This window comes from Lissotriton vulgaris, chromosome 10, assembly GCF_964263255.1.
Source record: "Lissotriton vulgaris chromosome 10, aLisVul1.2, whole genome shotgun sequence".
Classification (NCBI taxonomy): Eukaryota; Metazoa; Chordata; class Amphibia; order Caudata; family Salamandridae; genus Lissotriton; species Lissotriton vulgaris.
This window is the reverse complement of record NC_141698.1, coordinates 196211698-196235590: the sequence shown is the minus strand read 5'-3', so window position 1 is coordinate 196235590 and position 23893 is coordinate 196211698. Positions and strand designations below refer to the sequence as shown.

General features: G+C 46.9%; 1 protein-coding gene across 1 annotated transcript in view; it reads right to left on the bottom strand.

Moving 5' to 3' along the window:
- SMG1 (SMG1 nonsense mediated mRNA decay associated PI3K related kinase) overlaps positions 1-23893 on the bottom strand; it is a 1828328-nt gene that overhangs the window by 980260 nt on the left and 824175 nt on the right. The window contains exons 30-32 of the mRNA XM_086940872.1: positions 22561-22809; positions 22022-22306; positions 3977-4121 (exon numbers count right to left, since the gene is read on the bottom strand). Of these exons, the coding sequence (XP_086796998.1) occupies positions 3977-4121; positions 22022-22306; positions 22561-22809 (679 nt within the window). The remainder of the gene's footprint in view (positions 1-3976; positions 4122-22021; positions 22307-22560; positions 22810-23893) is intronic.

Here is a 23893-nt window from a genome sequence, read left to right as displayed (position 1 = left end):
TCCTGGACTAGCTGCTCGGGAGGAAATGCCTGAAACTGCACTGTGTCCAGAACAGCTCTGATGAAAAGGAGCCTCTGATAGGGAGTCAGGTTTGACTGGGACACATAGGTAGTGAACCCCAGCAAAAGCAGGAGGTTCGCCGTAGTCTCAAGGTGGGAGAAAACAGCCTGGGCGAGTCTGCCTTCAATAGACAGTTGTCAAGATAGGGTAAGACTGGCACAGATGAGCTGCGACCACCGGCATTACCTTAGAGAACCCCCAAGGAGCGCTGGTAAGGCCAAAGGGTAGCACCATGAACTGAAAGTGCTTGTGACCTACCGTGAACCGCAGGTAATGCCAATGAGCAGGCAGGATGGGAATGTGAAAATAGGCATCCAGCAAGCCCAATGCTACCATCTAGTTTCAGGGGTCTAGGGCAGACCTGAACTGATTAAGAGTGAGCATACTGAACTTTTCCATTTTGAGAAAGAAATTGAGGCCTCACAGCTCGGCAGGGTTTGCGACGGATCAAAGGCAGAGAAGCATGGGACCAACCCTAGGGGCAGGTTCTTCAGAACAAGGCCTAGAGGGTCTAAACTCTTCTGTCACGTCGCCCAACGAACAGGGGGAAGTTGTAGCATGCTTAGACTTCTTGTGTTTCTTATGCCTCTTACCTGACCAACCCAACTTTTTCAAGTGGGAAGACGACGACTTAGGACTCCCGGAATAGTGCTCAGACCTTCCTCTCGACCGGGACCGAGATCTCCAGAACAAATAGTGTGCAGTTGAGCGCCATGCCGCAAGCAACTTTAGGGACCACTCCCTCAAAGCATTCAGAGCCATGGCCGGCAGTCGGAGCACGACTTCAAATCGTGGGTGCGCTCCAGGCACCAGAGACAAATCAAGTGTGGATCTGTTAGACATGGCGCAATGGCAGGGGCTGCATGGTTTGAATCCTAAAGTCTTCAACATGTTTTGAAAAACCTACACACCAAAAATCAATTAACAAAAAAACACAAAAGTCTGTCAAAAAGTGCTAGAGTCTAGCTCTCTTCATGGATCTGCGCTAGCTGACACAGATAAAAAAAACCTGACGTCAGTGAGCATGGTGGAGCCTATATAGGTGATGAGGACGTCACTTCCGGCGCAGACTACCATGTCACGCAGAGCCGGCCGATGCCACCAACAAGCATGCACGGGTATTGCTAGATGAAAAGTCTTCCGGATCCAGACTGACGCCTGGGTATTTCATAGGTAAGGACTCTGGGGCCAGATGTCTCCATCAGATAAAAAGTATTAATTTTAAGCCTATTTATCTAGGTCCTCATGGTGTGAACATCTTGTAGTAGGGTAGCCACATAACAGCCATATCAATACTAGTTTTCCAGGTGTTAGAGAGGTATATTAACGAATAAACTGTAATCCTTTCTTCTTTCTCTCTGCACAGTTGAAGACCCCACTCTCTTTTTCCTGACAAAAATGTTTTGCGAGCAGAGAGAAAGGATTGAACTTCATTTGAGTCCATGAAGTCTTTGAAGTTCCCTTTCCAATTTATCCTTTAAGTTGCCCCGCAGATGGAGGCCAGAATGACCAGGACCTTGAATTCTGGCATCAAAGTTATAAACTCTTTCTGCCTTCTAGCAGTCTCATTTTTGTTTCTAGAGACTGCAACTTTTGTTAGCTTTGAAAAGTGAGGAACATGTTCTCTTTGGGCCTTTATTTACTGTCCATATTTCTGATATGATACACTTGAGCATTTGTCTAGAAGACTGGCCAGAAGGGAGTGAGGACATTGAACTCTCTTAATCAGCCAAACCCAGAATCCCCCCGTCTGTGTCAAATGGCATTTTATACAACCTTCCTTGTCCGCCTGTGGCTGTCTCATCAGGACCAGAGTGTCAACTGGGTTATGTCCACACTGTCAGAACAGCAACCCTGTTATGGGCTGGGGTCTGTCTCTGATAGAGTCCACCGCTCTTGCACACTCTAAAAATATACTGTGCATACTCCAGCTGCCTCTCTGGACATGCCTCTGTACTCTTATCGTTTTGTCTGATGCTGGTAACAGGGTCATATTCTCACTTTCGTTTATCAAGTTACCCAGAGAGGTGTTTGCCGGTCACCCGGCTGGTACCATTCCCTTGAGGAGACTTGGGTTGCTCTCATTCTCCTGCGCTCCTCACCACTTTGGGCTACAGATTCTCTTATGTTGTGGCCATCTCGATCACAGGATTTAAGCCCCCCCGTCACCCACACACCCACCCACTTCACTGTAAGACCAGCTGGCTTGTCTGGGCTCAAGCAGGTGATTTAGCTGACTTCACAGTATGCTGTAGATGGGCTTAAATGAATTGAAACACAAAAGGGACCCCTGCAAAGCACAACAAGTCCTTGGGCAGGGCAAATGCAAGTCAAAGCAAAAAATGGGCTTAAATGTCCATTCGGTCTGTCCGAAATGATCTGGCATTCAGACAGACCTTCTCCCCCACCATGTTCCCTGGAGCAATGGGTCTCTGACCTCCCGGTCTTGGAGTGAATTGGTCCAGCTGGCCTTTTCCTCCCCTTCACCCAATTGAGCCTGTGTCCGTTAACAGTCCAGGTCTCACAACCTTCTTCAGGTTCCTAAGTCCTTTGCAGCTAGCAGTTTCTCGTTTGGATTTAGCCACCATGCCATTGCGGTTCATAACCTTATATTGGCTGACTGGTTGGCTCAGGGGGGAGAAGAGAGCACTCGTGTCCAGACCCCCTTTGCGTAACCTGCCCTCCCCTGAGTCCCTTATAAAGGGCAATTAAGTGCCTTTTTTCCTGAAAGAGTATAGAAATATTGAAAGTAATTAAAATGTCATCCAAGAATGAATCTGTAGCACTCAACCAGCTTTTCTTTTCTGTTTGTTTTTAGAGCTCCACATGACCACAGAGGCTACTGTAGACTCTGTTGAAGGGGCTGAACTAAGTGCCATACACTTACAAGTAGAAATTTGCAACCGTTGCCAAGAGCGGCGGAGGTAAGAGGTGAAGCAGATATCTGGATGCCGTAGTACATGTCCACTTATGACGTTGTAGCACCCTACAATTTTGTAGGGTAAGCATGAAATTCAGTATTCACTAAAAACCAGTGTAGCGGGCTGTATATTTCACTCCTCTAATCGTTGCAGACATCCAGCTTCTCACTACAGTGCAGCTGTCCTTGCTGTGTAGTTTTTATGAAACCTCCGGATGCACCTGTAGCAGAGGGGGTGTGAGGAGGACTGGAAGAGTGAGCTACCACAACCTGCCACTTCTCCCCTCACACCACGCCGGTGCCCAAACTCCAAAAATGAAAACCTTGTGTCTTCAGCCCTGCGGTGAACGTGAACATTCCGACGAAAACTTGCATTAGTGCTCCCTTCTATGCAGAGTCTCAAGAGGTCAGGCAACAAGCAGAAAAACCTCCTACTCCTGCCCCTCTCACAAATATTAGCTTCCTCTCAGACGCTGATGAGACTGCACTTAGAAAGGTGCAGGTGAGCACAGCGGGCAGGGGCAGCATCATCTGCAGCCATGGGCTAACGGATCTGCAGCCTAGCTCCATCAGCCATTTTTGGTCAGTCAATATCTAGTTCGAAAAAAACCTGGAAAGGTTTTCAAAAAGTTGCAATGAAATGTGAATCAGCTAAAATAAACTATACAAATGTGCAAAACCAGGCAAAGTTCAGCTATTACTTTTTTTAAATGAGATTATGCCCAGGGTCGAAGGACCCATTCACAGGATTGGCCACTTAAATTATTCTGCTTTAGGTTACTGTTCCAGGAACTGTTAGAATACTGAAAACTGGAGTTGTACGTTACATCAGTTGTAAGGGGAACCTTTTTTACCCCATTTATAAGCATCTTACCTGGTATCCATCAAGATTTCAAAATGTGGGGAATCAATAAGGGGTCAGTAGCCAGGTAACTCTTAAGTTCTTCATAAGGAAATAGGGTGTACGCTAAAACGGGTATAAAAAACCAAACTTACCCAGCATTATCAACAACCTTTCGGCCCCATCTATATGCCCAACTTGCCAGTGTTGCCCAGGATTTGGCTACTTCTGGGGCTTGTACAGAGGACAGGTGATAAAGTTGACCCAAAATGAAGTCCGGCTCTCCAACACCAATATTTACTAAGTGAAAAGAGCAATATGAAGAGGACAACTGAATGAGCAGAAGAAAGTAATGTAACAAATATTCTCTAGATAAACATTTTTTTTTTAAATCACTCATTAGCTTAACATTTGCAAGTCTCTTTTTACTAAACAGCTATCAACTTTAAAGTGAATCAATAACATTTTAACTAGCTACCTTGAAAATGGTTACTGGAAACACAAAGTTTCTCTCATATTGCACATCATGAGGTTGCAAGTTACTGGTTAGTCAATAGGGTTCCCAAAACAGAGCACTCAACAAACATATCTCCAATTACATGCAAAAGCCCCTAAAAACATTTGGTCCTAATTTAATCTTGTTTTTAAGGGATTCTAAGATTTATATTATTGAGATAAAGATAAATCAACAGACCACAAAAGTGCAAGACCCTTAGTAACATGCTTACATACTAAAATCCTAACTCTTCGGATGAACGCCAGACACAACTAAGTAAGACCGGGACGGTATGCACTTCTATGCTGCACAAAACTCAATTTCTTCAGTCTATGAGCTATTCAGTTCTTGTGAATGTCCACTGGCAAACAAACTTGAATACATCAATCACTGAGGCTATAGATTGTGCCAGACTTTCTGTTGGACTTGGCCCTTCTGGCAGGTTCACCCCTAAACTTTTTGCTTTTAATGGTGACCTGGTGATGGTGATTTTTGGGTTCTGCGCACTTTCACTGTATCCCAGTGGAAAGTGCATGCGCACTCTGAGTGTGTGGAGTAAGGTTGGCATGCCCTCCCATAGGAATGCATGGGGAATGTATGTGTCCCTGGTAGTTCCTGATGCGTGGGGTGTACAGGCTCGAGTCTGGTATGTGCGTGTGATTGAATGCTGCGAAATGATGTATGCGGCGTGAATGTGTCTAGTGTGGAAGTGCCACTTCTAGACATGGGTGTGCATGTGTAGTGAGTGTGCTGACACGTGATTGGCTGGAGCCTGGCTCCACTATGTCTGGATGGGTCTGCCCAGTGGTGAGTGTTGAGATTAGCATGCTGATGTGATGGGAGGAGTGCACCTGGGTCCTGAATGGGGCTGGGTTTTCCCCACACATTGCTGGCTCCACCCCCGTGGTGCGTCTAACGACTCTAGCCCTGCCAGTGAATAAAGTGAGGGGCTGAACCCATCACAGTGCTCACAAACCAGCTGCGCCTGGTTTTGCCCCCACCCTGCACCTTTAGACAAAGGATTTGTCTGTATAAAAAGAGGGTGTGACCTCTTGAAAAATGTTCTTGTTCCCAACTTGAATCTACAAGGGGCATGCTGCTGCTGGGGCCCGGGGGAAGGCTTGCCTCCATGGGCCCTGCCCAGCCCCTGGATGCCAGAAGGACTTTAGCTGGACTTGTGTACCCCTGAAGCGCCTGGAAACGCTTTATCTTGTCTGGTAGCGCTGGGAGCGCTTTATTTGCTATTCTAGCGCCTGGGAGCGCTTTTCTTTCACCTATAGCGCCTGAAGCGCTGCATTGTCGCTAAGCGCTTGGGAGCGCTCCATGTGCTTCGGCCGGTGCCCACGCGGCATTTGACACCCCGTGTGATGGCCGAGCGGCGTGGGTGACACCCCACTCATTGCCGTCTTCAGTTTGCCGCTGTTTGCCCCGGTTACGAATTCACTAGAGAGAGCCTACCCCTCGGTGAGTTTAACCCCCGCCTACGATGCCCAGCCGGGCCGCCTCGCTGCCCGCGACGACCCGGAAGTGGTTGGCCGTCCGGCCAATTGCAGCGCGGCCCGGCCAGAAGTCCCGCCCCCGCAGCCCAGAAAGAGAGGGAAAGAAGAAGAGTCCTGCAGCCGGCACCTTCCCCGGGACTTCCAGGAGTGAGGGAGAGCCCTGTGCTGCCGAGAAGAGAGCCTTGCTGCCAGCCGTCTGACCAGGAGACCCGGTGAGTGGAGACCGGGGGGGGAGTGGTGGCTGAGAAGTGCGAGGCACGGGCACATTTGTGCGAGGGCCCAGAGAGGCTCCACCATCACGAGAGGCTCCCACGTGTAGAGCCTAGGTGTCGAAGAGCCCCCGAGGCTCTGGGGGCATTACTTGGTCTTGAGCCCAGAGAGGCTCCACCCGGGGGGGGCCATTGTCATTGTGAGTCCTTGTGCCAGGGCCCCGAGGCCCCAACGACCGGCCCATTTTCTTTGCTTAGAGCCACGAGAGGCTCTCCAGTTATTCCTGGGTCCCCCGTGAGGGACCCCACCGCTCCCACGATCTTAGGGGGCATTCTCGTTTTCTTGAGAGCCCGAGAGGCTCAGGGGTATTTCTGTCTTCAAGCCCACAAGGCTCCACGCCCGCAGTTGATTTACGAGCCCAGAGAGGCTCAGGTGCCAGTCATTTGTTCTTCGAGCCCTGAGAGGCTCTTGGGCTCCAGTTGTCTTTTGAGCCCGAGAGGCTCACCGCCCATATTGTTTTAGAGTGCTGAAGCTCTTAAGTGCCATTCTATTGGTTTTGCGAGCCCTGAGAGACTCTTGAGGGACACAGTCAGGTGGTCAGATCCCGAGGCTCCCACGCTGTGTTTCTCCCCACCATTGTTCTTGAGCCCACAAGGCTCCAACTTTGGCTCATCATTGCTTTACAGCTGCCCAGCACTTTGTGGGCAGCTGCCACGTTTAGGTTTTGGCGCAGGGGCGCAACCTGGACCCTGGACTTTTGATGTAAGTTCTGTGTTAATGTGATTTCTGCGAAGTGTTCTTGGCTGCACCTCTGAATATGTTGTAGATGCATCATGTGCCTTGTTCCTTACACCGCTGAACGTAGGTTCTGCATCATGTGTTTTCCTTCCCTACACCTCTGAATGTGTTTGTAGGCATCATGTGTAATGTGCTTATACCCCTAGAGGTATTGTTATACTTAGGTGGTTGTTTTTCTCCGAGTACAGGTGGTGCTAGTGAGGTCCTGGTTCCCTGCGTGATATTGTCCTAGGGTGGTTAGGGTTGCGTAGGTGGTACTTACCTGTTACCAGTAGTTACTTGTTGTGTGCTACATGATTATTTGGTGTTTAACTATCTCCAAGGGCTTGATACTGAGCTAACCCCCTGACCAGAGTCCCAGGACCAGTGGACTCTATTGTGCCTTCCCTGACAAATTGCTGGGACTTGTCTGATCTCCCTGGACCCCTGGGGCCTCGCTGAAGGGTGCCTCGGTCACTTCCCTCGGCAGCTCGTGCCCGGCCGCTAGTCCAAGCCGAGCCGCTCTCCCCTGAGCCGCGCAGCTTCGCTGGGCCGCCCGCATCCTGCCTCCCCTTCCTCCTCTGAGCCGCACACATTGGTCGCCCCAGACAGACGCTTGTAGCTAGCCGGACGCCAGCTCAAGCCTACTAAGGAGATCCCTCGCATTATCCCGCGCAACCAGGACGGAAGGCTCTATGTTCTAAGTTCTGGGCCTACAAGTGTTGTATTCTAAGTTCTAAAAGTGCCTATTCGTGACAGTGGTCCATGTGGCCCTGTCTTGTACATATCCCCTGTAAATTCTGCCCGTGCCTGTTGGCACATTGTAAAGTGTGTGTTCTTATCTAATTTGTTTTGGTAAAATACAAAAGCTATTTTCATATATAACCTTGTGTGGAGTTTCCTTTGTGGTGGGCCTTGAGTGTTGTTCCTTAGTGCGCGCGCAACCACTTAACCTAAATAGCCTCCAAGTTTACCCTTGCTGCTTGCGCCACGTTACCTAGAGGGTGAGCAGGGGTTATCTTGGCGTGTAACTCCCTTGAAAAAATACGAGTTAGTGCAGGGCTAGAGGGATGTTTAACGACCAAGCCTAAGTATTATCCCCCAAAGGAATCAACAAACAACAACAAACTTAGGGGTCTAAATTGAGGATTCAACCGTAGTCCTCTACTCTTCAAAACCTTGTCAATAGTACAGAGGTATGAATGCAGTATGCTAACAAACCAGATCACCAGATGTGAAGAACCAGTAACGTGAGTCCCCCCTGGTGTAGGATTCCCATCAACGGTCTTGTGATGATCAATATTATCATTTGGTAGTCCTAATCGGGAATTGTGTCTCTAGATCATTGAGACCGGCATACCCCGAAAACCAGATAAGGGGTAGCGACCCACAATCACTTGGTACTACCACATGTTGTTGATGTGGTGGGAAGTGCAGTGTAAAAATATAATAAGTGGTGATTTTAAAAAAGGATAGGGAGCTCAACCCAGAAAACTTTAATAATTGTTTGCCCCTTCCTTGCTAAAAACAAGAACAGTGAAATATCGTCACCGCAGTACATACAAATAGCTGCGGGGAGACCAACATGTTTCAGCCACTCAGGGATTAGTCCTTCGGCTTTCGTCAGGGTCTCTGTTCTATACCAATACTACTGCATCAGTCGTGAATAAGGTGTGAAAAAATATATGAAAAAAACACACAAGTGAAAAACCAACAAAGGATACAATTTTCCTTCAGTTGCTTAAACTCCTCTCTTCGGCACCTGGTTGAATATGTACTATTTAGGGAGGACAAACGTACAGGAAAAACACAATCTATTACCCTGGTCTGTAAGCAGCATAATAACTTCTTTAACAACAATGTATATACCAGCTTATTTACTCACCCAGTGTGTCCGGGGAGTGGACCTCACCTCTTCCTGGACCTGGCTCAGGATATGTGAGACCCCGCTCTACAATAACAAAAACCGACTACGTCAGCTACACATACCGGGCAACCAAACATGTAGCTACTCTGGTAGTGTTTATGTCTACGTAATCTAAGGTATCCTGTATATGGAGTCAAATGGCCCCCATCGATAAGTTCACAACACACCTGCCCTCCATCTCCCTGCAAACTACAGGCTGAAGTAAACAAGGGTTCACATCATTACAAATATGTAGCGCAAAGTTAACAGAATTAGTTAACGTAGTCGGTTTTTGTTATTGTAGAGCGGGGTCTCACATATCCTGAGCCAGGTCCAGGAAGAGGTGAGGTCCACTCCCCGGACACACTGGGTGAGTAAATAAGCTGGTATATACATTGTTGTTAAAGAAGTTATTATGCTGCTTACAGACCAGGGTAATAGATTGTGTTTTTCCTGTACGTTTGTCCTCCCTAAATAGTACATATTCAACCAGGTGCCGAAGAGAGGAGTTTAAGCAACTGAAGGAAAATTGTATCCTTTGTTGGTTTTTCACTTGTGTGTTTTTTTCATATATTTTTTCACACCTTATTCACGACTGATGCAGTAGTATTGGTATAGAACAGAGACCCTGACGAAAGCCGAAGGACTAATCCCTGAGTGGCTGAAACATGTTGGTCTCCCCGCAGCTATTTGTATGTACTGCGGTGACGATATTTCACTGTTCTTGTTTTTAGCAAGGAAGGGGCAAACAATTATTAAAGTTTTCTGGGTTGAGCTCCCTATCCTTTTTTAAAATCACCACTTATTATATGTTTACACTGCACTTCCCACCACATCAACAACATGTGGTAGTACCAAGTGATTGTGGGTCGCTACCCCTTATCTGGTTTTCGGGGTATGCCGGTCTCAATGATCTAGAGACACAATACCCGATTAGGACTACCAAATGATAATATTGATCATCACAAGACCGTTGATGGGAATCCTACACCAGGGGGGACTCACGTTACTGGTTCTTCACATCTGGTGATCTGGTTTGTTAGCATACTGCATTCATACCTCTGTACGATTGACAAGGTTTTGAAGAGTAGAGGACTACGGTTGAATCCTCAATTTAGACCCCTAAGTTTGTTGTTGTTTGTGTAACTCCCTTGCCCTGACTTAGGAGTGGTGGTCTCTGACTGACTTTGGCGCAAGCCCTGGCCAGCCAGGGATCCCATTTCTAACACTTTCACTGAGACGATTATGGTCGGTCGTGCCTCTCTGCTGTGCAAATCTACTGTGCCATGTGAAGGAAGCTGCAAATTTGTTTTATGTTTCATGTTCACTGTCCTGCTTTGGATTCTTTAGTGACCACTTCAAGTAGCTTTCTTCCCAAAACTAAGGTTATATCTCTTAGCAGATGAGGTATGTGCTGAACTACCTTTTTTCAGTCTACTTCTTAGTTATTATTCTGGATTTCTAAACACAAAGTTATTGCTTCAGATGCTCACTCAATTAGATTCATCCTAATGATGGCCCTGTGGCTGCTCAGTTAGGAAGTAATGTAGACTCACAAAGATGCCTAGAAAAAAAACTGTGGACCTTCAGTGTTATTTCTTATCTGTTGGCTATTGTTTTCACCTTGCATAGTTCCCATACAAATGCATAATAAATGTCTTGATTTTATTATCATAGTTTGACCATTTGTAATGATTTACTTACTTCACCTTTCTGGAAGGGAACTCTTTGTTCGTGTTACACTGTGATAAACAGGTTCTAATATAGAAGAATAATGTGTAGCAATATGCACATCTAGTTCAATTCTCTCTTTGCTTCTACGGAGCTCAAAACTCACCTTTGCATTACTTGCCCATACATGCATTGTAGCATCTGACACTGTGTATATAAATTGTTGTCGATCCGTCCGTGTGCCTCGAGGGCACGGAAAAAAGGGCGGAACTGATGTCATCACGCCAACAGGGTCCTATTATGAATTCAGTGACGTCAGCGGAGCCGCGTGCGATGCCGTCCGAGAAGGCGAAGAGCGACGGTGCTCCTTCACAGTCTTCTTGTGCTTCGACTTACCTCGAGCGAGACCGGGTGCGGGAGCAACACGGAGCAGACTGCTGGGCCTCCAGAAGCTTTCGGGACCTCTTCTGTAAAGACTTTGGATTCATGGATCGTGGTCTCGCTCCAGGTACCAGAGGCACAGGAGGTGCGGGTCCGTCACAGACATCAGCGTTCAATAGACCGCGCAGGGCTTGAAGCCGGCCTGAACATGGCATATCCCTCGCGCACAAGGAGTCATTGACTTGAAAAAAGAAGTTGACAAAAGTCCAAAAAAGTTTAGTCAAAAAGTGACTACGGGCCAAGCTCTCTCCAGATCATCATCGTCAAAGTTCAGTAGGAGTAGTTTCTGTCCTGTAACTCCAGTTCTGTAGTAGGGGTATCTCTGTTATAGTCATAATCTAGTGAATAGTCCCGCCCATGTGCGTGGACCCCGGCAATCAAAAATAATCTCTTAAGTTGTCAAAAAAAATGCAGAACTGCAAAGACACTTAAGAGAGAATTTTAAGACAAATAATGCAGCCTATATCCACAGGCTACACTGTCCAGTACTTCAACTAGAAATTCCACCAAAAAACCACACACACATCACAGCCTGCCCAGTTTCTTTCATAGAGAAACTTGCCTCTACCAGTAAAAGCCTCTGGAATGATAGAGAGGAAGTCATGGACAGAAAGCCCCATAGGCTGCCATTATGTGGCTTAAATAGGATACTGTGCCTTTATGAGAACTTGCTAGAACTTCTCCCAGTATCCCAGAATGCACAGCAGGCCCCTCTTACTTTCAGTTCTTTTTTCCGGCTCCTGCTAACAGGACCCTGGTGCATTGAGCTCTCCCTTTTTCAAGGGTTTATTGGATTTTTGTGCACTTTTTGGTTAAAAGTGTTTTCAGTTGCTGTACTTGGTGTTTCCCTTCACTCCTGTGTATTTGTTCAGGCTTTTTAGGGCTCTAAAATGCCTGCTCTTTTCGACAAGTGCCCAGCATGTGGAAGGAAGAAGTCCACGACTGATCCACACGACGTCTGTATTATCTGTCTCCCTGAAGCACATGTCCCTGAAGACTGTGACATCTGCCAGAACCTTTCAGCAAGGACCCTGAGGGAAAGGCTGAAGATTAGGCTTTGAGGCCTAGAGGAGAGAAGACTGCAGGCTGCAGGTGGGTCTGTGCAGGCTGGGAAGGCTCCCTCTGCCTATGCTGAGGCCTCTGGGGGGCTCCCCAGAGGCAGGAAGCCAAGCAAACGGTCCCGGTCTCAGTCGGCGTCGATTGCATCGACGGCGACATCGAGAGCGATGACAATTGTGTGTGACCCATCTCCCCGGGGCTCCGGGTCGAGACGGCGTGAATGATCGGCGTCGAAGGGCCTGGGTAGGCCGCCGTCGAGACCACCATCGACTGCTTCTTCGTCGTCAGCGTCGAGCTATCGGCGTCGAAGAAGGAGCGACAGGCGTCGGCGCTCGCCGTCGAGGCGACACCGCCGATCGCCGTCGAGAAGACGGTCGGCGTCGAGGGGATCCTAGACGTCGAGGACCTCAAGAAAGTGGTCGGCGTCAAGGAGACGACGCTCATCGTCGAGGAATGAACGGTCGACGTCGCGGAGGCGGTGTTCGGCGTAGAGGAAGAAGCGTTTGACGACGCGGAGGAGGCGTTCGACACCGGAGTCGCGGAGGCGGCGTTCGACGCCGGAAAAGCGACGCTCAGCGTCGAGGAAAATGAGATCGGCGGTTCGGAGTTGTTCCAACTCTCCTAAGCGGCGCAGGAGGAGTTCTGGCGCCAGAAGTCAAGCTGGGTCTGGTGGAGGGCGCCGGAGACGGCGATCACCTACTGGAGGGGCTGGTTCGCAGTCCCCTCCCCCGAAGAAGTCACCGGGCTCAGTGTACTTGGTGGTTTATAGACCACCTCGGCCGAAGTCGCCCCCTCCTCCTGTACCTAAGGAGGATCCTCCCATCAACCCTCCGCTTCCACCACTTCCTCCCTCAGGACAACCACCACCACCGCTTTCGCCTCATGGGCCCGCGCCTCGGTCGGAGATACCTCCTGTTCCTCCGCCAAGGTCGGTGTCACTGCCTCCACTTCCTACACCGCCTAAGGGGACGCGTAAACCGAAACCCCAGGATAGGCCACGGAAGACGCCTCCACGGAAACCTGCGGAGCTCCCACGTACTGGGAGATCGCGTTCTCGTTCCAGGAGGAGGGAACGATCGCGTAACAGGTCATCCATGCGGTCGAGACGACGCCACAGGAGGCCCAGGTCTAGTTCCCATACGAGGTCCTCAGGGCCCAGGGACTACTCTCCGACTTTGTCCGAATCACCGGAGACAAGGGTGTCACCGGTTGACGATCTGGTGTCCTTTCACGATGTCCTGTTAAGAGGTGCAGCAAAATTGGGCATCTCCTTGACGGTGCCCACGCCCAAGACATCGGTAATCTTCGAGACGCTGCACCAGAAACATCTGTCTCGTCCATTATTGCCACTGGTACCGGGCTTCGAGGATCCGGCCATGGACCTTTTTCTCACCCCGGCGGTGACTAAGGCGGCCCCCTCGAGACTACAGAAAAAATACCGGGCTCCCGATTCTGATCCGGCTTTTCTAAGAGTGGAACCCCCTCCAGACTTTGTGATAGTGACAGTGGCTCGTAAACAGCATGCCACCACTCCGTCATCCACAGTCCCACCAGATAAAGAATCTAGATGGCTGGATTCGGCTGGGAGGAAGGTTTGTGGGACGTCGGCCACGGCCTTATTGGGGCGCTATGACCGTGCCCTCTGAGAATCCCTCCAGCAGTTTGTAGAACACCGCCTCGTGACAAGAGAGAAGATTTCCAGGAGGTGTTAAATGAGTGGATGCTGGTGGCGAATCAGGTCATCAGTGCTGCAGCCGATTCTTCCCTCTTGACGGCGCATGGCTTCTGCCATGGGATTAACCAGCGACGACACGCCTGGCTCCGCCTCACGTCGCCGAAACCTGACGCACAACAAAGGGTTGCCAATCTACCATTCTCTGGCAAAACCCTGTTTGGAAAACATGCGGATGACGAAATGGCCCGCATGAAGGCAGAGGCCGAAACACTCACGGCTGTGGGTCTGGAAAAGCCCAAGGAGACAAAGAAATCGTACCGCCCGTTCCAGAGACGTTTCGGTGGACAGGGCAAAGGGCGTGGCCAAGCTTCGGGACAGCAGCAGCAACAACAGCAGCAGTTCCGAAGGCTGTTCCAGAAAGGCAGAGGCGGCCAACAGTCGGCACCAGCGACCAAGGCCCGGGCGGGTCTAGGCCCTGAGTGCTTACTTCCCCTGCATCCGTTACACACTCCGGTGGGGGGGGGGGGAGCGTTCAATTTTTTCTAGCAGAGTGGAGAAAAATTCCTCAGGACAAGTGGGAGCTGAATATTGTTTGCAATGGATACAGTCTTCGGTTCACCAGCCCGCCTCCAGCAATTCCACCGGTCAGCTCGCAGTTTCAGCTGCGCGAGCTCCAGGCGGAGGCAGATATCCTGTTAAGGAAAAAGGCGATATAAGACCTACCTCAGTCTCGGAGAGGAAGAGGTCTGTACTCACGGTTCTTCCTGGTTCGCAAGAAGGACAAGAACGAGTTCAGGCCCATTCTGGACTTGCGGCAGGCAAACAAATGGATTCGCAGGGAAAAGGTTTGCATTCTGTCGTTGCATCAGATTTATCCTCAGTTGCAGCAGGGAGACTGGCTATGTGATGTAGACCTACAGGATGCGTACTTCCATGTGCCCATTGCACACAAACACAGGAAGTTCCTGCGGTTCCAAGTCGGCGCCAATCATTATCAATACACAGTACTCCCATTCAGACTGAAGTCTGCACCGAGAACATTCTCGAAGTGCATGGCGGTGGTAGCAGCACACCTGAGGAAGAACAAGTTGTTTGTCTACCCGTACCTGGACGATTGGTTGATCAAGGCCTCCTCCTTCTCGGAAGCTCGAGCACACTTCCAGAAGACGTGCGTTCTCTTGAACAAGCTGGGGTTGCACATCAACATGTCCAAGTCTGTCCCGACTCCGGTCTAATGCATACAGTACTTGGGAGCCTCCATCAATACGCGATCAGCAAGCGTGTCTCCTTCGGAGGAGCGACGATTATCACTCCTTCGGAAGGCTCAGGCTCTTATGACCACTCCATCTACAACAGTGAGGATGGTGTCTTCTCTACTGGGATCGATGGCCTCTTGTATCTTCCCAACGCCACACGCACAACTGCACATGAGACCGTTGCAAGAGTGCTTGGAGGACCAGTGGGATCAGAGGAAAGGATCTTGGGACGACAAGATACGACTGTCTCTGCATGCTCTTCAGTCTCTGAAGTGGTGGCGTTCAGCGGAGAATCTCCTCAGAGGGGTTCCCTTCCACAAGGACATTCCCACGCAGACTATTGTGACGGATGCTTCTCTCCACAGTTGGGGGGCGCACTCCGGAGACTTACAGATTCAAGGAACGTGGTCCCCGATGGAGGCCACGTATCACATCAATTTCCTGGAACTCAGAGCTGTTCACTTGACACTGAAGGCCTTTTATCCATCCTTTCAGACCAACTCTCTGCTTGTACAGACTGACAATACGACCCCGATGTATTACCTCAACAAGCAGGGGGGTTCGAGATTGAGCGCACTGTCGCAGGAGGCGCAGACGATCTGGCACTGGCTTCTGGCCAGAGGACTGACGATAATGGTTACCCATCTGCCAGGTGTGCAGAATGTTCAGGCGGACGCACTGAGCAGACTGATTCAGGAAAACCTCGAATGGGTCATAAACGACGAAGTACTAGGAGAAGTCTTCGCAAGGTGGGGGACTCCAGACGTAGATCTGTTCGCCACCGCCGAAAACAGCAAATGCCGAGACTTCGCCTACAGGTACTACCAGCAGGGGACGCTGGGGAATGCGCTATGGATCAACTGGTCGAACGTTTCTGTACGCTTTTCCACCCATTCCCCTGATTCCAGCGGTACTCATCAAGCTGGCCCAGTCCAGGGCGCAGATGATACTCATTGCTCCGGAATGGCCCAGGCAGTCGTGGTTCACGAACCTGCTTCACCGGTCTCTCCTTCCTCACATACGGCTGCCGTGCAGGCCGGACCTTCTCATGAAGTTCGGGGGGCAGATGTTGCACCCCAACCTCTCGTCTTTGAGTTTGGCGTCATGGCTCCTGAGATAGTGCAATATGGCCATTTGAATCTGCCCGAAGATTGCATGGACATACTGAAGGAGTCTAAGAGACCTTCCACTCGGACTTCCTATGCCTACAAGTGGAAAAGGTTCTGTATCTGGTTTAAGTCCAAGAACAATGACCCAACGACTTGCAAGGAAGATGTCATCCTTCCTTACCTTCTACATTTGGCGCAGTCTGGACTTAATGTTCATTCCATTAAGGTTCATCTCGCTGCATTGACTGCCTACAGGAAATGCCCTTCACAGACTTCCTTCTTCCAGATCCCTGTGATCAAAGATTTTCTGGAAGGCTTGAAGAAAGTATTCCCTCCTGTCAGGCTCCATTCGCCTTCATGGGAATTGAATGTGGTGCTGTCCAGATTGACGAAGGAGCCTTTTGAACCTATTCATAAGGCTTTGTTGCAGCACCTATCCTGGAAGGCGGCGTTCCTCGTGCCCATTACATCGGCCCGCAGGGTGAGTGAAATTCAGGCGTTGTGTTGCCAAGAACCGTATACTGTATTTCATGCTGCTAGGGTTGTTATGCGTACTCACCCTAAATTTCTTCCCAAGGTTATTTCTGATTTTCATGTCAACCAGACCATAACTTTGCCTACGTTTTTTCAGAACCCTTCATCTCTGGCGGAAAGGTCTCTACATTCCCTGGATGTTAGGAGGGTGCTGAAATTTTATCTGGATAAAACCAAAGATATTCGTAGGTCGGACCAATTGTTTATCAATTATGGACGGGTCTTGCTACCTCTAAGCAGTCCATCTCTAGGTGGATTGTGTCCTGCATACAGTTAATAAGACCTTAGGGGGTAAACCTAAGGCTCATTCCACCAGGGGCAAAGCTGCCACGACTGCTTTGCTCCGTAACGTTCCAATTGCAGAAATCTGCAAGGCGGCCACTTGGAAGTCGGTCCATACCTTTGCTAAGCATTACTGTCTGGACACTGATGCCAGGGCAGACGCTCAGGTTGGGCAGGCTTCGCTGCGAAATCTGTTCGCACAGTAGTGGTGTTAATTTTCTTCTCTCCACCGCCGCTTTGGTGTGGGATGGGCTTGCCATTCTATTCACTAGATTATGACTATACACAGAGATCCCCTACTACAGAAGGAGTAGTTTCTGTCCTGTAACTCCAGTTCTGTAGTAGGGGTATCTCTGTTATAGTCATAAGCGCCCTCTCTCCTCCCCGGTGGAGAAAGATATTCATGTAAGGAATTCTACAGGTCTGGCGTGTTATGCCTTCAAAAAGAACTGAAAGTAAGAGGGACCTGCTGTGCATTCTGGGAGAAGTTCTGGAAAGTTCTCTTAAAGGCACAGTATCCTATTTAAGCCACATAATGGCAGCCTATGGGGCTTGTCTGTCCATGCCTTCCTCTCTATCATTCCAGAGGCTTTTACTGGTAGAGGCAAGTTTCTCTATGAAAGAAACTGGGCAGGCTGTGATGTGTGTGTGGTTTTTTTGGTGGAATTTCTAGTTGAAGTACTGGACAGTGTAGCCTGTGGATATAGGCTGCATTATTTGTCTTTAAATTCTCTCTTAAGTGTCTTTGCAGTTCTGCATTTTTTTGACAACTTAAGAGATTATTTTTGATTGCCGGGGTCCACGCACATGGGCGGGACTATTCACTAGATTATGACTATACACAGAGATCCCCTGCTACAGAATTCGATTTTACAAATAAAATCATAAAAGACAGAAAATATTGTTAAAAATGTGCATACAAGTTATCCTAGTCAAACTGGTACATGTTTTAAAGTCCCCACCAAATAGCAAACATGCTCTGATGCCAGCTTTTCCCTCAGCGCTGTTACGGCCTTTTTGCCCACAGAGCGAGTTAAAACAGAGGGATCATCATACAGCTCGGATCACCCTAGGACCCATAGGTTACCTGCCACATATTCAGCCACGGGATCAGGGAGGATTTTTCTAATTTTAAACAGTCCTGCAGAATTAATCTGCTAAAACTAAGTTCCACCTTTAACCAAATCGAGTTCCAGAGCTTTAAAGGGCCAAGACAGCTCATGAAAGTAATAAAAAAGAATAAGACGTTTTTGTAAGCTTTTAGCTGTACGGGCAATTAAAACAATGTCATCAGCATAGAGCAAGTGGGAAGAAGATGACCGCCTGCTTTAGGAATGTCAACACCTGGTACTGTCAAGGCTTGCTCCATGTGATAGATATCAGAAAAAAATAAGAAAGGGCCTAAAATATAACCTTGCCGCACCATGCAATGCAATTTAAAGTACTCTGTGCACTCCCCATTGGGGCCAAACCTGACGCTGGCTGAAAGGTCAGAGTGCAAATCACAAAGGAATCTTATTAAAACTGATCTACATTCATCTGTTCCATCAGAGACCAGAGCTTGTAGCGGTTGACTCCGTCAAAGGCAGAGCCAAGGTCCATAAAGGCCAGTTGGACTGCCCCCTTTTTAACCTTCGTGTATTTACATGTTAATAAGTAAAGGTTCAAAGTTTGCTCTATAGCCCCCCCCCCCGTCAAAGACAAAACCCATATTGCAGGTCAGTTAAAAAGCCTCTGTTCTTGGCCGAATCAGCTATGCGGTTTAATTAAATCCGACCAATGATCTTCACCTCTGAGTCTAAGAGGGAGATGGGCCTAAAACATGCAGGGTCTGATCTATTGCCCTTTTTAAAAACTGGGACGATTATTATCGAGTTTGACCAGGTTAATGGGAGAGGTCTGGAAGCTGCAGCATCTAGGTTATAGCTAGCCGCAAAATGGTCGATCCAGGCCTGGGGCGGAATGGTGCAGGCCTGGTTGGGGAGATGGTCGTTACTAAAAAGAGGAGAATTAATGATGCTCCGAAAAGCAGAGCTATCTCGTTGCCTACTGGCAATTAGTAACTTTCCCCATATCTCCTCTTTAAGTGGAGCCTTACGTTCCATGCAAACAGTTCTAAAGGCAGTCCTGGCCTTCCTGACGTCTGCTTAGCTGCAGAAGGTTCCAAAGATCCTTGCCGGATTTGGAGCACTGGTTGTCAAACCATTTTTTTGCTTGCAAGCCCAGATATGTGGCAGTTTTAGAAAGCGCGGATTTAATAAACCTACAGGTTTTACGCCAGAATGCTCTGCGGTGACTCTTCTCAGGACAAACGTATATAGAATTCTGTTTGACACAAGAAGATCAGCTGTTGGACAAAACCCCCTGGATCGATAGTGGCCCACCTCACCCTTCGACCCTGATCCGTCGGGATCAAGGGCTATTTATATAAGGATATTGGGCCTTGTGATTTATTATCCCAGTGAATTAGTGCTGTAACTGAGTTATGATCACTCAGGGGATGACTTAAAACCTTAAAATCTAAAATTGCAGGGAAAAGCAACTAGAAACAAAAATATAACTCAATAACAGTGTCCCCCCGTCCCGCCCCACCTTAAATGAAGGTGTTCTCTCATAATGGGAATCCCTAGTGCTAACCATTACGTTGGTTAAGTTAAACTCTGAACCAAGGCTATTTGCGGCGTCACCTAGGCGGGAATGTGTATAATGCACCTGCGGTTCAAATGAGCCTTCAGAGTCAGAATCAGTGGTCGCTGTACATGATGGGGTGCAAGTTAAAATCCCCGGCAACCATGATTATAGTAAAAGGTGGTTCAGTTAGGTAGAAGTCATCAATAAATGCTTTAAAACTGGCGATTACATCTGACTGCTCTCTTGATGTGACAGTGCTGTAAAAATTGGTAAGAAGCAGTCTACGCTTGTTGGGGAATGTTAAAAGGGTACCCTAGGAGGTCATAGCTTTCGACATTAAAACCTCTATTGCACACTTGTGCTCCAGTCCTACTAAGGTTATAAGACCACCCTTTGTCCGTCCACTAGAGGAGAGGGTTGCTGGGACAAAGTATGAGGAGAAACCATCAAGATGTAGACAACCCTCAGTATCCCTCTTTTCCTCTCTACGGATCTGTGCTAGGCTGCCGCAGAAAAAAAAAGAACTGACGTCAGCGCGCAGGGGCGACATCTAAGTAGGCACCGCGATATCATCCCGGCAACCACGACGCCAACGACAGACGTGGAGTCGACTGACACCACCTACCAACGAGCAGGGGGTACTGCCAAGAAAAAAATTCTCTGGATTTAGTCTGACACCTGGGGGTAATTCTAAGGTAAGGAATCTATAACTAACAGTCTCTTTCAGATGGGAAATATTCGCTGAGTTAAGCTACTCATCAGGCTGGGTCTCCTCTGTGTAAGAATACCTGGAAAGCATAGACTACCCAGACTGAAGTCCAGGCTAAAGTACCAAAATAATCCATGCCTCTTATGGATATTCTTTTGGATACTATATTAACACTGACCCTTTACCAATCTGAAATTAAATCCAGGACTATGGGGAGAAGTAACAAAACCATATTGTTTCTGAACCATGCAAAAGCAAAGTAATGGCCGTAATCATTGCAAAGAGATTAATTGGCCAGGGTACTACAGTGAATATACAGTTGCACATTTTATCTGGCATTTTCTCATTACAGGTATTTCTGTTGGACTACCAATCAATATAAAAATGTTAGCTGTGCCGGCGACTCTGACATTGTTCCCATTCAAGTCTCGTGAGCACATGGACAGAAGACATGCATTGGACTGCATAGTGTTTTTAGTTTTACAAACCTTTCCGTTAATATGTCTTTGGATGCTAAGTAACCCTCCATTTTTTATTCTACGCAGCATGCCTAGTTGAGAATGCTGTCTTTTTAGATACTGTCTGTGACCTGCTTGGACAGGAAAAAATAAATTCTGTTTCCTGCAGGTCCTTAGAGACTGACCTAGCCCTTTCTGGATGAGCTTGCAACACGGAGAGTAACAATAATAATTTCTTTTAGACATTATTAAGAAACTCCAAGTTTATAATAGATCGCCAACAACTTTTTTTGGGGGGATAAAAAAGTCGGGACCTTTGTTCCTTTTTTCACTGTAACATTCTCTATAGCTACCTTTTGACACAACCTCAGTCATAGAGCTTCTTGGATAGGGGAGGAGGCAGCTGGGGGACAAGAGGCAATTTCATTACGAATGTGTGAGCAAAATCATTTTCTGCACTCTGAAGCACTCCCTGGTGTATCAATCTCTTCCTAACTAATAAATAATGATAGCTGTGCCAGGTAAAAAACGGAACTTGCATCAATACTGTACATACTACACTGAATTCATGATGCAATGGATCATGAAGTCTAAAGGAGCTGTTACTAAAATATAACTATCTGCTGGTACCAACAATTGTTACTAGAAGACCATTCTGCCCCTCCACCATTGGTTTTTTTTCCGTATAAGGTTTCATCTAACTGAATGTCTTCCCTATCTAAACAGCAATCTCAACAATGAAAACCTAGACTTTAACAGTGTAGGCTACAAATGCTTGTTAGGATTCACTTTGAAACAAAACTGATGAATTTGAGAGTTTAAAGATTTAGCATGATTGTTTTTGAGACAGACTCCTCTGAAAGAGCACCCAAATGTTTGAGGAACACTGTGGTAAATCAGGGACAATAAGCATTTCAGAGATGGTGGAAAACTCATCCTGATTTAACATTTTAGGCGCTCATAAGAGGATCCTCACTCCAGAAAAAAACCTCTCAAACTCTAACCGCTCATCTAAAATCTTACTATTTGTAATGATGCCACCCTCTTACTCACAGTACTACTAATCCACCAAGACATCTTTCAAAGTCATCAAACCTTTCTAGCTAAGAGGATGAATTCATGTAAAGAGAAGGATATTTAAAATGTGGGTCCCATGTTCCAAATCCAGGACAACAGTGTCAACATTGAGACACTGGGAAATGCACTACTATAAAGATTGAATTGATACACATGCAGAGAGACTGTTCAGTTTGTGGTGATCTGTGGATAAATATCTAATAGCGAACAGAAAATTAATCCTAGTTTTTCGAATCCTGAAGTAGCAGCTGCTTTATAGAAGCGATTTAAACTGTGCTTTTCTTTTTAATTGGTGTAGAAACCTGACCTTCAGTACATGTTCAAGCAAAGAAGGGTACGCTTTTGTCAGGACTTTTAAGCAATAGTACTTAAAAAAAAAATATTTGGCAATCACTGAATGTTAATTTTACCTGTAGATTCGCTCTCGATTCGCGGATAGTCTTCTTCCATTGTATTAACAGGTGGTAGGTCAATCAAGGTGTGTATGTTTTTAGCCAAAGTCGAGAGTCCATTAGGATTCGGTTGTTGTCGTGCTCTATAAACCAGCTTCAGTTGGCTAGAAATTTCTTTCCAATCAGCCTGAATCCATTTTGCGAGTGTCAAGATAGATTTTGCCACTGCATCCTCTGCTTTGGCTGATTTGCAAAAGGATATGGCACAGGAACTCAGCATTTCCATGGCATGGGTGGACTGACCTGCACAACATGAAGGATTAAGCTCGTTAATGGATTTGGTTACAATATATATGAAAGTATTACTTGGTTTCGTAAGTGTAAAAATGAAATCGCAATGAACTTCCATTGGGTGATTAGTAGTAGACTAAGGCATAAGCGGCTGCAAACGTATACTTATTAACAAAAACATGTACAATAATATACAAGCATTACCCAAACTACTTTTAGTAACGCTTAAAAATAATGTATATGATGTGCAGAAAACTTCCACTTACCTGCAGAGTATAGTAACTTTGATTTTTCAATGTCTAGTTCAGGACCCCATTTTTCATCTACTTGATCTTGTATGGACATTTTTTTAAAATGATTGACTAAATCCTGAGCTGTGGTAGCGTGCCCCAATTGAACTTCACTGCACTGAGCAAGTAACCTTGTGGCAAGGCCAACATTGCCAAGTTTCCGAGAAAATTTTGCAGCAGTTAAACCCAGCTCCATGAGATGACTTCTGACTGGAATAGTCTTTTCTGAAAGAGAAAACATGTTGGCATACTGCACAAAAGAATAGCATATGAACGTAAGCATGCAAAGGTGACAGAATGCAACACAAGAATTTAAAAACCAAAACATTTGTACATATTTCTGTCTGTAAATATTACCATTTAGTCGTTCAGCCCGAAATCATCTTCAGTCTTTTTTAGAAGAAAATCTGTGGGAGCCTACCTAAAACCTTCTAAATCAAGCTGAACCTCAGGATCTAGGAGCTCAATATTAATAGCTTAAAAGGCTAAAGCCGTTTGACCTGTACAACATGGTGCTGAATCAACACAAGATAAAGTGCGGACTCCTTTCAGATTCTGAAAGATCTACTTGAAGGCACTACAGTGGATTTTCAAGTTAATCTTTCAAGGCAATGATCCTCTTTGCTCATTCACGACTTCTTTCTTCAATGTTTCCAATACTATTTTCTTCCTTCATTTGCATTCTTTGCATACCAAGTCTCTGTCTTCATCCCATGCCTCTCTCTACTTCCATCTGTATTTTTCAATCTTCATACTTATTCAATTTATAACTATTGAGTCAGCAAAACACCTTATTCATGTTTTATTCCATCATGTCTGCTTCAGCTATGCTTCATCTCCCTTTGTATTCGACATTTTCTCTTGAATTCCCATTTTTCACTTCTCTCCTCTTGTTCCTCCCACTTATTTTAATAAATAAAATATTAGGTAAAGATAATGAAAAAGGGGTTATAAAAAAGACAGAACAGCAGAATTGATAGTGGGGGAAGGAATATAGAAGGGTTTGGGGGAAAAACATCACACAGTAAAGTAAACAAGAGAATTTGCCTTCAAGGATTTACAGTAGCAATTGCAGCAGTGCCTTCAAGACTAATAAATAAAGATCAGGAAAAATAATTCACAAAGTCAACATTTTTTAAAAGAGAAGATTTCATAAAGTTAAACAAGTGTCAACAAGCTGAAGGACTTGCACCAAGGACAGATCAAAACAGGGTGGTAGCTGGGCAATGAAACACAGTACAAATAATTAGAGGGAAAAGAATGAATCCAGAGCAGAGTCACATAACTGAACAAAAATGAGTTAATAGGA